Source organism: Hemicordylus capensis, chromosome 8, assembly GCF_027244095.1.
Source record: "Hemicordylus capensis ecotype Gifberg chromosome 8, rHemCap1.1.pri, whole genome shotgun sequence".
NCBI lineage: Eukaryota > Metazoa > Chordata > Lepidosauria > Squamata > Cordylidae > Hemicordylus > Hemicordylus capensis.
Genome location: NC_069664.1, coordinates 27,431,728 through 27,444,380, shown reverse-complemented (window position 1 = coordinate 27,444,380; position 12,653 = coordinate 27,431,728). Strand labels below are relative to the sequence as shown.

Sequence of the window (12,653 nt, the reverse complement as noted above, 5' to 3'; positions counted from 1 at the left end):
CTCTAACTTGGGTCCCCAGTTGTTGTTGTTGTACTACAACTCCCATCATCCCCAGCCACAATGGCCAACAGCCATAGGTTATGACCAGAGGGTATTAGAGCTGTGCAGGGATGAGTATTGTAGGGTGAGATTTAATTGCCTGCAACAGATGTTGCATCCACTGGCTGTAAGGAGATACAATAAAGGTAAAGTGTGCCGTCGAGTCGGTGTCGACTCCTGGCGACCACAGGGCCCTGTGGTTGTCTTTGGTAGAATACAGGAAGGGTTTACCATTGCTCCCTCCTGCACAGTATGAGATGATGCTTTTCAGCACCTTTCTATATTGCTGCTGCCCAATATAAGTGTTTCCCATAGTTTTGGAAACATACCAGTGGGGATTCAAACCAGCAACCTCTGGTTTGGTAGCCAAGCCATTTCCCCACTGTGCCATTAGGTGGCTATAAGGAGATACAATGGGTGCTTTCCACCTTACCAGATTGTAGCAATGCAGGGGTTCTCTAACCATTGTATCTCCTTGGGTGCTCCTTATCAATGGCCGTTGTGGCCAGGGATGATGGGAGTTGTAGTCCAACAACATCTGGGGACCCCAGTTAGAAAACCCCTGCATTGCTACAATCTGGTAAGGTGGGGGGGGGTTATGATTGTCTCCATATAGCAGATGTAAGGAAATAAGAGGTGTTCTATTGGATCTAAGCAAACATCTAACATCCTGCTCCCCTGCCTTCGAGGATCCGATAAGTGGAACTCCTTGGAGAAAGGACTGGGTAACAATGTATTCAATAAAAACATGACCAATGGGGTATTCCATTGGGAAAAGAAAATCCAAAGGGAGGAGTGACATGGAAATGGAGACTTGTGGCCATTTTTCCCTCTCCTTCCCAGTAAAATGGTGGATAAACCTTTCACCACAACTTAACTGAAATTCAGTAGGGTCATGGATGTAGACATTTCAACTTTCAGCATGTTGTGAACACTTGCATTTTAGCCCCTCTACAGTAAAAAAACAACAGACTTTAAAAAATAAATAAGTAAACAACGCTTGAAGGTCATCCTTGTCCTCCTCTCGTCCCCTTCTCTGCTCAGTGATTTTGGCTTCAAGCTAAGTGATGACTTGTCATTGGAAGTTTGCGTACCAGATCCAGAATTTGCCGGCAAGCCTTCCTCTCCCCCTGTGCCATGTCCTGTTGGATCGTCTTACAAGAAGACCAGAGGGTATGTAGAGCTGTACAGGGGCGAACCTTGTAGGGCGAGTTGTGATTGTGTTGCAGATGCCTGCAACAGAGGTTGCATCCACTGTTAGGAGATACAATGGGTGCTCCTTCTCAAAATCCTTAGCTCAGTGGCACAGCAGATGCCTTGCATGTAGAAGGTCCAAGGTTCAAGGAAAGCCTCCTAGTCTGAAACCCTGGAAGCTTAAACAATACTGAGCTAAACTGAGATAACTATGACTCTTGGGGCAGCTTGTTATGTTCATGAATTATGTGCATATGAAGGGCTGTAGCCATGCAGGAGATCCCAGGTTCAATCCCTGGCATCTCCAGGTAGGGCTGGGAAAAGCTCCCTTCTGGAGATCAGCTGCCAGTCCGTGTCGGCTTAGCTAGATTGACCAATGTTCTGACAGTAGGAGGCAGCTTCAAATGTCCATTGAGTTTGCGGGCCATTTTGAGGGTCCAGCCCTTAAGCACGTCGTTAGGACCACCTCATTCCGTTGTCTGTCAATAGAGCTTCATTGGAACGAGGTGCAAAGTCAATAATTATCCTTTGGCAGTTTGTTAAATTCCCATGCACAGATATTTTGATGCAGTGTGGGAAATCCTCAGGGAATAGCAGCAAGGACTGAAAGATTCTTTGGCCTATTATGCACTTTTTTAAAAAGAGGGGTGAGGGGTGTTTATAAATTGGAATGGAGGGAAAGAGTGAGAGAGCCATGACTTTTGAACAGGTGATGAAAGAGATGGACTAGATTCTTCATTATGAAATATTCCAACGGGAAGAAAAGGCTTACCCTGGACTGATAGCCTTCGGGATCCTGGTTGGTTGACTCTCTAAATTCCTCCAGGCACACAAAGCCATAAAATAGATAAGGAAGAGTTTTTATTGCTTCTCAGCAGAGACGGGGCGGGGGGGGGGGGAGGATGAATCTCTGCCTTTAAATCTGAGCAGGCACCACCTATCCATAGCAGACAAGAATACCTTTTCCTTGACGGCCACCATTTCAGCTGTGTGTGTGTGTGTGTGTGTGTGTGTGTGTGTGTGTGTGTGTGTGTGTGTGGAGTTTTGGGATAGAATCAGCAGGTGTGTGAGCAGTATACATCTTGCTATTGCAAATGTGTATTTGGAAACACACGTTTCCTGAGGTAACAAGTAGTTTAGGAGGCCGTATCAAGCTGCGTGCATGTGATGGGTGTGTGCTTGTTTGTGTAGGATTCAGAAGCACTCAAGCAGCATAGTAGCAGCATGCACACACACACACATACACACACACACATACACCCATTTTTCAGCCTGGAGTTCTTTTGTGTGAGAACCTGCCTTAGGGTTTCATGCTCTTTTCTACATGGAAGCACTTTCTTTCTAGCCCTGCTTAGACACGATGTACATACATTCTGGTATCTGTAGACATGTCCATGTGTCTACATGAATGTCTGCTCCTGTGTTCATTTTAGAACCAAACCTGGGTACAGGCCAGAAATGTAAGGCACAGATAGCAAGTGCACTGCTGTGTGCGTGTTGAACATAATGTGCAAATACAGATCTGTGTGTGTGCTCAGATTGTACAGGTGTTGAAAATAATGTGTGAATAGGGCTTCTTTGTGAGAATGTTCAACATTCCGATGTGTCACTTTTTAAACCCAAACACTTCAGAATGTTCTGCGTAGTGTATTTTAAAGCACCGTTCCCTCTGCCTCTGCTCAGAAGACCCATCTCATTGGTTTAGCCTTTATTACAGTTATTCACCAGCCCCACCCCTGCTGCGGCGAGCGGGGTACACTACCAACAAACAGAAAGCCATCAACAGTGTATTTAAGACACCATCCACCTATGTACAACTATTCCCAGTTTATAATTCTATAAGTACATGTTGTCTTGATTATTAATACTTAATTATAATTAGAGTCAGCACTGAGTCACCACTTGCCTAACCTTAAAGGCAGTGACACAAAATCTGTCCACATAGTTAATGGGTTCTTGATCTGTGGGAAGAAAGGAGGTGCAAAATTCGTCAGGCCTACCTGGCATATTCAGTGGAAAAGGGAGTAATAAAAACAGCCTGAAGATCTCAATTAAATGAGCAATGTAAGAGTACGTGACCCACAGTTTCAATTTCACCTATACCACATGGGCCAATGAGTTGGACGAAAGGAATATTTTTGTATCTATCCTCTAAAACTGCTGAAATGAAGGATGAGCAATAAAATGGGTCATGTCTCCCTGGTTTTAAATGGACTTACTCCCCAGTAAGGGAGTGTGAGATTGAAGCCTTTTCTTTTTCTGCGTTAGGTACCGGAAGATATCTGGAGACACTTGCTCAGGAGGGGATGTTGAGGCCCGACTAGAAGGAGAATTGGTACCTTGCCCCTTAGCAGGTAAATGGGAAGGGGAATAACGCGGGTGAAGGCAAGGGCTTGGTCAGGGGGATTAATGGATGACCAACATCTTGATTGTCTAAAAGCCCCCCCCCCCATTAATAAGGCAGCAGATTTTAAATGTTGTGGGGGAATGGTTTGAAATGCAAGCTAAGAGTAACCTAGCCAAGCTCTTCTGCTTTTTGTCAGTCAAATGTCTTTGCTTTGAAAGTTCAGCATTAGTGCTGTCCAGGGAGCTGTTTTATATTTCTATAGTCTTAAATGCAGTAAGCCTGCGGTCCTCAAACCTAGGTCCCCAGCTGTATGTAGTTGGAATACAACCCCCATCATCCCCATCCACAATGGCCAAGTTCCTGTGAGTGCTTCCCCTGTGTGTCGAAAGTCCCAGCTGCCACTTAGCAAGGCCTGCGTCTTCCTCAGAGATTGAGTCGTCTCTTAATTCTTCTCATGCTGAGAGAATGACGGGAAATTGCAGTGACTCTGCATACAAATGCAGTATTTGGATTCGCTCTTCTTCTTGTTGAACTGTAAGCGAAGTAGAATCGTTGTACTTCACTCTTTCTGAAGATAAAGAAAGGGAGAGTTTAAAATAGAAAGAAAAAAAAGGATTCCTTCACAAGGCTTTCTCTCCACCTCCCTCTAGAGGAGAATGAGTTCATTCTGTATGCCACACGGTACTCTATCCACCGGTATGACCTCTCTTCTGGCATCAGTGAAGAGTTGCCCCTGACGGGATTACGAGGGGCAGTGGCACTGGACTTTGATTATGACCGCAACTGTTTGTATTGGGCCGATGTAACGCTTGACATTATCCAGGTGAGTTGTCCCTTGGAGCTTCTAAGTTGTAGCGTGATGCTTCTTTGCCACCGTTCTTGAAGGGAAGGAGATGTGGGGCCATGCACAGTTGAGAAGAAATGCGTTCCTAGTTCTCTGCCCTGCTTCTGTGGGGCAAAAGGGGGGCATTCTAGTGATATTCTAGTGTTCTCCTTTCTGTATCAGCTCTTCTCTGTGGGGCTCCTTCAGTTGGTTCCTGAACTCCGGATTGAACTCCTCGTTCTTCTTTTCAGCGCCTGTGTCTCAATGGGAGCTCTGGGCAGGAAATCATCATCAGCACCGGCCTGGAGACAGTCGAGGCCCTGGCCTTTGAGCCTATCAGTCAGCTGTTGTATTGGGTGAATGCTGGGATTCAGAAAATTGAGGTAGGCTTTCATGCCACCAGGATGCTTCACGCTGTCAGAGCTGAGCTGTAGGCAGCCCAGGGGGTCAAGCCGAGAGCCAGCAAAGACTACAACTGCCCAGGCAGCATCTAAGCTTCTGCAGGAAGCCATCCTTGACCTTCCTGTTGAGGAGAGCCCATGGCCAGCTGAGGGGGCAGAGTCGCGCTAGTATCTGGGAATCCTTCACTTCCAAGGGAGATGCTCTAACCTGTCGCCTTTGTGGCTCAGGTATGGGGCAGTTGTGCACAGCGCTGTTGGTTCTAGCATTTTTTCCTAGTTGCTCTGTCCATCAATTTAGCCTGACTTGTGATCTCTTTTGAGATCAGGGAGTATCACTTGATTGGCTCCAATTGATCACTTGATTGGCTCCAACCACCAATTGGCTTGATTGGTGCAGGAGGTTGCTTGGCTGGTGTGGCTGAGTCCCTGCAGTGCCCTCCTTTGGCCAGAGTTGGCTGGTGCCTCACCAAGTGTGTTCTCATCCTACATCCCTCTGATCACTGCCTCAAGACCTGCCTTGGGTTCGAGTCCTGGCAGCCATGTCATTTTCATTGGGCAGTGTCAGTAGGTCTGATGTGATCTAGTGGGTGGAGGGGTGGGGCAATAGACAAAAGGGGGCATAAGAGGTGGTTTCTCCCACCCAGTTTAGCTCTGGATATAAGATGCCAGGGACAAACCAACAGGAAAAAGCCCTCACCTTTGTGCTCTGCCTGAGAGCTTCCCAGAGGCATCTGCTGTCAGAAGAGAATATGGGACTTGATGGAGCATCCCCTGGTTTGCTTCAGCAGGGAAACAGAGTCTCTCTCCCTCCTGCAAGTGCCAGTGGTGGCTGTTTTTCCACCGTCACCCGCCTGTAAAGCTTCATGCATTGAGTCGCGGTGCAGAAACAACCCCTCGCGTTGTACAGAGGAAGACAAATCATGTATGCTGGACCATCAGCCCTGGCGCATTTGTGACTGTTCCGTCGGCTGATAGCAATTTGCGTCCAACCATCCAGCAACTTCCTGGTAACCAACCCCATTTGCTTTAATAAGCCTTGGTTTGCCAGCAGCTGACAAGCCACATAAATGAAAAGATTCATCACTGCTGCCTGCAGCAAGCAATTTGCTGCGCTTTAGAGAATGTGTCTGCAGTGTGTGTGTGTGTGTGTGTGTGTGTGTGTGTTGTACAGCAATAGAGCGAGTGGCGTATTTACAGCACTAAAAGGACTGTGGTCAACAGGCTGTCCTGGTTTTATCCAGACCGTCTCCCATATTCGGTTGGCAGTGCAAAGCACTGCTTCTTACCTTTGCCATTGGGACGTTTGGACTGGCCTTGGAGGTCTCTGAAGCGATTTCTCTTTTCCCAGAGGGAGAGGGACTTTCTAAATACTTCTGCGGGAAAACCCCGGGCGAGCTGCACAGAAAGAGATGCCAGAGCAGCTTGACTGGTGAGAGTCCAGCTCCCTGGAGCTGCAGACACGAGGGAAAACTTGGCATATGGATTTGCATTTTGGAATCACCAGCCCAGTCATGGGCTCCAGGCTTCTGTTATGGCTATAAGGAATACTGCAGAGCTGAATAACAACAATGATAGGAAGGAGAGCTGGTCTTGTAGTAGCAAGCATGAATTGTCCCCTTTGCTAGGCAAGGCCTGCCTTGGTTTACATTTGGATGGGTGGCCTCATTTGAGCGCAGTAAGCTATTCCTCTTAGGGGATGGGGCAAAAAGGTTCCCTCCCTGGCAGCATCTCCAGGTAGGGCTGGGAGAGACGCCTGCCTGAAACCTTGGAGAAGCTACTGCCAGTTAGTGTAGACCAGGGATCAGGGGCGTAGCTAGGGGAGAGGGGGCCCGTGTTCATCCCTCTCTTGGGCGGCCGCCCAGAATGAGGGAGACAATGAAGAAAATAGGGAAGGATGGAGCTGGAGGGCCCTCAGGAGCTGGGGGCCTGTGTTCTTTGAACCCTTTCGTTCAATTATAGCTATGCCCCTGCCAGGGATTCTCAATGTTGTGTCCCCAGATGTTATTGTACTTCAACTCCCATAACCCCCAGCCCCAGTGGCCTTGGGCTGGGGATTATGGGAGTTGTAGACAATACTGAGCTAGATGGACCAAGGGTCTGGCTCAGTATAAAACCCAAAACTAACGATGTGTACTTTGTAAGCCACCCAGAGAACAACCTGCTATGGGGCGGTCATATCAATGAGGTTATTACATAGCTTATACTGAGTTGGTTTCGCATAAATCATGAACGATAAATTGAAAATACAGTACAATGAAAACACACAACGGCAAACAAAACTAGTGAGGAATACCACTAAGAAGCCGAAACATTTAAAAACGTCTTAAAAGCCTGGGTAAACAGAACGGTCTTCGCCTGGTGCCTGAAGAAGTGTGATGATGGAGCCAGGCCATGCCCATGATGGCAGCTGCTTCACTCGTTGTTCCCCACTGTCTGGTGTTTCCCTAGGTTGCCAACCCAGACGGAGACTTGCGGCTTACGGTCTTGAATGCCTCCGTGCTGGAACGGCCACGGGCCTTGATTCTGGTGCCCAAAGAAGGGTGAGTCGGGCTCCAGGTTTAACCGCCATGATGGCAAGACATAAGCCTAGGAATCTTGGTGTATTGTCCATCATGGACTTGCTGGTTGACCTTGAGCAAGTAATGGCCTTTCAGTCATAGTCCAATACCTGTGACCAGCCATGAAATGAAAATGAAAACAGGAGGCTTGTTGAGCTACTGACGAGACTGCCCAAGGGTCACAACTTGTATTATTATTATTATTTTATTACATTTATATCCTGCTCTTCCTCCAAGGAGCCCAGAGCGGTGCACTACATACTTGAGTTTCTCTTTCACAACAACCCTGTGAAGTAGGTTAGGCGGAGAGCAAAGTGACTGGCCCAGAGTCACCCAGCTAGTATCATGGCTGAATGGGGATTTGAACTCGGGTCTCCCCGGTCCTAGTCCAGCACTCTAACCACTTCACCACACTGGCTTCTTGTAGGTCCAAACTTGTAGGTCCAAACAGCACTGATTTGAGCCTTTCTGCATTTCCCTGTCCCTCAACACTTAATTTACATGGGGAGGAGAGCTGGTCTTGTGGTAGGGAGCATGAATTGTCCCCTTTGCAAAGCAGGGTCTGCCCTGGTTTGCATTTGAATGGGAGACTACACTTGCAAGCACTGTAAAAAATTCCCCTGAGGGGATGGGGCCACTCTGGGAAGAGCACCTGCCTGCTTGCATGCAGAAGGTTCCAAGTTCCCTCCCTGGCTACATCTCCAAGACAGGGCTAGGAGAAACTCCTGCCTGCAACCTTGGAGAAGCCACTGCCAGTCTGTGTAGACTATTCTTAGCTAGATGGACCAGTGGTCTGACTCTGTATAAGGCAGCTTCCTATTTTCCCATGCACATTCTCAGGTTGATGTTTTGGACCGACTGGGGAGACTCTAAGCCTGGGATTTACCGTAGCGAGATGGACGGTTCTTCTGCCACCTGCATCGTCTCCGAAGGGGTAAAGTGGCCTAACGGGATTTCTGTGGACGACCGTTGGATCTACTGGACGGAAGCCTACATGGACCGGATTGAGCGTGTCGACCTGAACGGCCTGCAGAGATCGGTGATCTTGGATAGCCTCCCCCATCCCTACGCCATTGCCGTTTTTAAGGTATTTACATCCGTACAAAGGACTGTTTATGTCCACCAAAAGCCGCCTCTCTCTGTCTGCAGTCAAACTCCTAGAGGTAATGTGCCTGCAGCAACCAAGGATTTACAGTTGCAGGCTTCCTTTAGTGTAAGAGAGGGGCAGATTGTAACTGCATCACGCACACGGTAGCTCCTAGACCAAGGCTGCGCGAGTATGTTGGTCTGCAAATCCCATTGTCCACAGTCACAGTGACCAATAGGGATGATGGGAGTTGTAGTCCAGCATCTACAGGAGGTCCAAATTTGTGCAGCCCCTGTGTAAAGGTAAAGTGTGCCGTCAAGTCGATTTCGACTCCTGGTGTCCACAGAGCCCTGAGGTTTTCTTTGGTAGAATACAGGAGGGGTTTGCTATTGCCACCTCCTATGCGGTTTCTGCATCTTCCTATATCACTGCTGCCCGATATAGTACCAGCAGGGATTCGAACCAGCAACCTTCTGCTTGTTAGCCAAGCATTTCCCCCACTGTAGACACATCCTTTTGACTGCAGTAACTAACTTCCAGTTCTTAAAGCTACTGCTGAAGTCTGAGCCAGCTAATTTACCGCAGGGTGAATGCAGAAGGAATGTAATGTTTGGGTATAAGCTAGGAAGCTCTGTTCCAGTCAGCTTGCTTCCAATTCCTCTCTGTCTGCTTACACGGAAAGCCAGGTTAGGGGTTGCCCGTAGCAACCTGATAAGGAAAAGATGTCCTCCTTTACAGGATGTAATGTCCTTGCAAGAAACATCTGGACTTAAGTAGAAATAAATGCCGGCCTTTCAGTTCCAGGAATTTGAAGTGTCCACTTCTTAACTGGAACTCTCCTCCTGCCCTTTTTTTGAGGGGAGGCGGTGCTTTTGATAATGTCTCCTGATTTTTGCACCAGTGGAGGAGGATATTGTATCAGGGTTTTCTAGAAGGGGCAGCTAGGCAGGCAGTCGGCTAGAGACCCACACTTACCGGGGGCCCGTGCTACAGAACAACTAAAGAGACTTGTCTAGTTCTGGCAGTGCCAGAATCATGGAATAATATTGGTCCATCCTGGTTATAAAGTCCAGCAGATGCTAGAGGTAGCCCTGCATTGTATTGTCTTTCCAGTCACTCCATAGGGTGAATGTTGCACACTAAGCTAAGTCCTCCAATTTTTGCTTCTCCCCATTTAATCCTCACAGCAGTCCTATGAGGTAGGTTCACATCAACCCTGTAGGGTAGGTTAGGCCAAGAAAGACTGACTGGCCTCACATCTCACAGCAATCTTCAGAGATTTGAACCCCAGTCTCCTCAAACTTCATCCAGGACGCTGATATCAATACCACATTGGCTCTCCGATGATCACAGTTACCTACCTTAGAGGATTGTTGTGAAGATAATTGAGGCAATGAGGTCATTCACACAATCAAAAACTGTGTACCATCCTGGTTTGGGAGCTGTGTGTGCTCCCAGTTTTTGGTTGTGTGGAAGCAAGGTTAGAGGAAAACCTGCTTAGCTTTTCCTCCTACCTTGCTTCCACACAATCATTTCCACCCAAGTTTATTCTTGCCTTGCTCCCACACATAACTGAAAATTGGGAGTATACACAGCTCCCAAACCCTGGTGGAACACAGTTTTTGATTGTGTGAATGACTTCAATGTATGTGAAATGTTTTGAACCCTTGAAATTAATATAAAGTATTATTCACCAATTCATATATTTCAAGGATGTGTTTTGCTGATGTTTTTGTTTTGTTTTCTGAGCTGATCTATAATTGCAGTTCTCCAACACTTGCTAAAAATTAAAAGGATTGCTTTTCAGAATGAAATCTATTGGAATGATTGGTCGCAGCTAAGCATTTTTAGGGCTTCCAAATACAGTGGCTCTAGAATGGAGACCTTGGTTGACCATCTCAATGGTGTGATGGATATGAAAATCTTCTACCGTGGGAAGACAACAGGTATTTCTGGACATGGCTGAGTGTTTTGACTATAGTGCTTGTTTGCGTTTCAGTATCTCCCTTGAATATTAAGAGAGAGAGCAATGAAATTCGGTGTACACATTCTAGATATGATTCTCCATTTCAAGTTCAAAAATTAGCCTGATTGATCTTGGTTGATTGATTAAGTGCCGTCAAGTCGATTGATCTACTCACTTGTTTTTGAGGGAAGAAACTGGTAAAATATGCTACTCAAGGAAAATGAGTAAAATACGGAGGTTTAAAGGCTATTGAGTTGGAGAGGCAGATTGGAAGAATGCAAGGTCTTGTTCCAAGTTCTGTTTATGGTGAAGCCAGATAGATTTCCACATAAAGCAGGGTCTTTTGGGGGGCGGGGGCAGGTCATAGCTCAGGAGAATTCTGTCTGGTCTCAGGAAGAGTCAGGCTTCAGCCCACTGGGTTCCAGGAGAGCTGTCTGTCCATCCCAAACGGGCTAGAAATAGGTGCATTGAGAAAAGGCAGAGTCACATTCCAGAACAGAAATGAAGAACCAGAGAGGTCATCTTACTGGTATGCAGTCAAGATTTAAGGCAGAGGACAAGACTAGGCACTTAAATAACATCCTCACACCAGGTTGCTCCGAGTAACAAGCAAGGCTTGGGACTAGGGTTTTATAAGGTCCAGTGGTCAGGGATTGGCTCTTGTGGGTCAGCTGACTTGGGGATCCGGCAGATTGGTACTGCAACCTAGAGGGTGCCCTTGACACACTGTCTGCTAGGCTTGTCCTAGAGCTGGTGGCATAAGAGATGAGACCCCTGAGCCTGGCCGTGAGGAGTCCCGGTTCAAAAGCCCTGGCGCTCTATGGCTTGGAGTGCTTTCTGGAGGACTGTTTGTTTGCCCCCATCTTTAATAACACTCTAGGGGAAACTAAAAGCAATTCTGTTCTGCTGTGCTTTGGGAAGCTGCTTCCTTCTGTCTCTTTACTGTGACTATTTGAAGTTCTGTTTAATCATTACAACTTTGTTATGAGTATTCCTGGTGTAGATGCTGGTATGTTAATCCTTTGCGCAGAGCTTCGGGAGTTTGGACTGAAAATGAGCTCATATGTTTTGTAAATAAATACAGTGATGGCATGACGTGAGTTTGAAGCGAGGCCTCGTGAAGGCTGACATTTACAAGGTGTTCCTCCTCTTGCTGTGGACAGGGCAGAATGCCTGCATTGCGAAGCCTTGTAGCTTGCTGTGCTTGCCAAAATCTAACTCCAGCCGAAGTTGCAAGTGCCCAGAAGGAGTCTCCAGCCATACGCTCCCATCCGGGGAGGTGAGATGCGATTGCCCGCGTGGGTATCTCTTGAAGAACAACACCTGTGTAAAGGAAGGTAAAGCTCATCACTTGCATTCTAGTCTGGTTGGGGCTTTTTATACTCCAAACAGGAACAAAAAAATGGGGGGGGGGTGGAGATCCCAAAGGTGCTGGGAAGATTAATGAATGGTTTATTCAATGTTGCCTGATGTGTTTTGTTGGATGCTCTTCTTCAGAGGCAAATGTATTTCTACTATCAATCAATCTTTCTTATTACGGTCGTGGACCAGCATAAAGTACAAAGTAGAAAAGTATACAAAGTATAAAAAGGCATAAAATGGCCAAAATGCCATAAAGTGCATGAATAAGAAGAGAGCTGGTCTTGTGGTAGCAAGCATGATTTGTCCCCTTAGCTGAGTAGGGTCTACCCTGGTTGCATATGAATGGGAGACTTGATGTGTGAGCACTGTAAGATATTCCCCTCAGGGGATGGAGCCACTCTGGGAAGAGTAGAAGGTTTCAGATTCCCTCCCTGGCAGCATCTCCAAGATAGGGCTGAGAGAGATTCCCACCTGCAACCTTGGAGAAGCTGCTGCCAGTCTGTGTAGACAATACTGGGCTAGATGGACCTATGGTCTGACTCAGTATATAGCAGCTTCCTATGTTCCTAATAAGGCATTAAAAAAAAGATGTAAACCTCCCTAGATCTTAATGCCCCAGGCCCCAAGGGCCTAAATCTCAGAGTTTCAATGTCCTGAGATCCCAGAGTCCCAACAGCTTAAAATTCCATGGTTGAGTTATCCAAGATATTGCAAAGCTATAAGATTGTTAGATTTTTAAATGCAGGTTATAAGAAGCTATTATGAAGTGTTGAGGTTTCTAATATCTTTCTGGGGATTGTATCGCACACCAACAGAGATATCGGTGCCTACCCTCCAAAAGCAACTTCCTGAAATAAAAACCCTTCTGGCCTAACC

At 46.9% G+C, this 12,653-nt stretch overlaps 1 protein-coding gene across 6 annotated transcripts in view; it reads left to right on the top strand.

The window, feature by feature from the left end:
- SORL1 (sortilin related receptor 1) overlaps positions 1 to 12,653 on the top strand; it is a 138,258-nt gene that overhangs the window by 45,654 nt on the left and 79,951 nt on the right. For all 6 annotated transcript variants that reach the window (XR_008310998.1, XR_008310999.1, XR_008311000.1 and 3 more), the window contains exons 15-22: positions 1,084 to 1,212; positions 3,502 to 3,587; positions 4,231 to 4,403; positions 4,655 to 4,786; positions 7,253 to 7,344; positions 8,203 to 8,449; positions 10,257 to 10,395; positions 11,579 to 11,752. Coding sequence is in view for 3 of the 6 variants with exons in the window: in XM_053269302.1 (XP_053125277.1) it covers positions 1,084 to 1,212; positions 3,502 to 3,587; positions 4,231 to 4,403; positions 4,655 to 4,786; positions 7,253 to 7,344; positions 8,203 to 8,449; positions 10,257 to 10,395; positions 11,579 to 11,752 (1,172 nt within the window). In the remaining 3 variants the exon portion in view is untranslated. The remainder of the gene's footprint in view (positions 1 to 1,083; positions 1,213 to 3,501; positions 3,588 to 4,230; positions 4,404 to 4,654; positions 4,787 to 7,252; positions 7,345 to 8,202; positions 8,450 to 10,256; positions 10,396 to 11,578; positions 11,753 to 12,653) is intronic.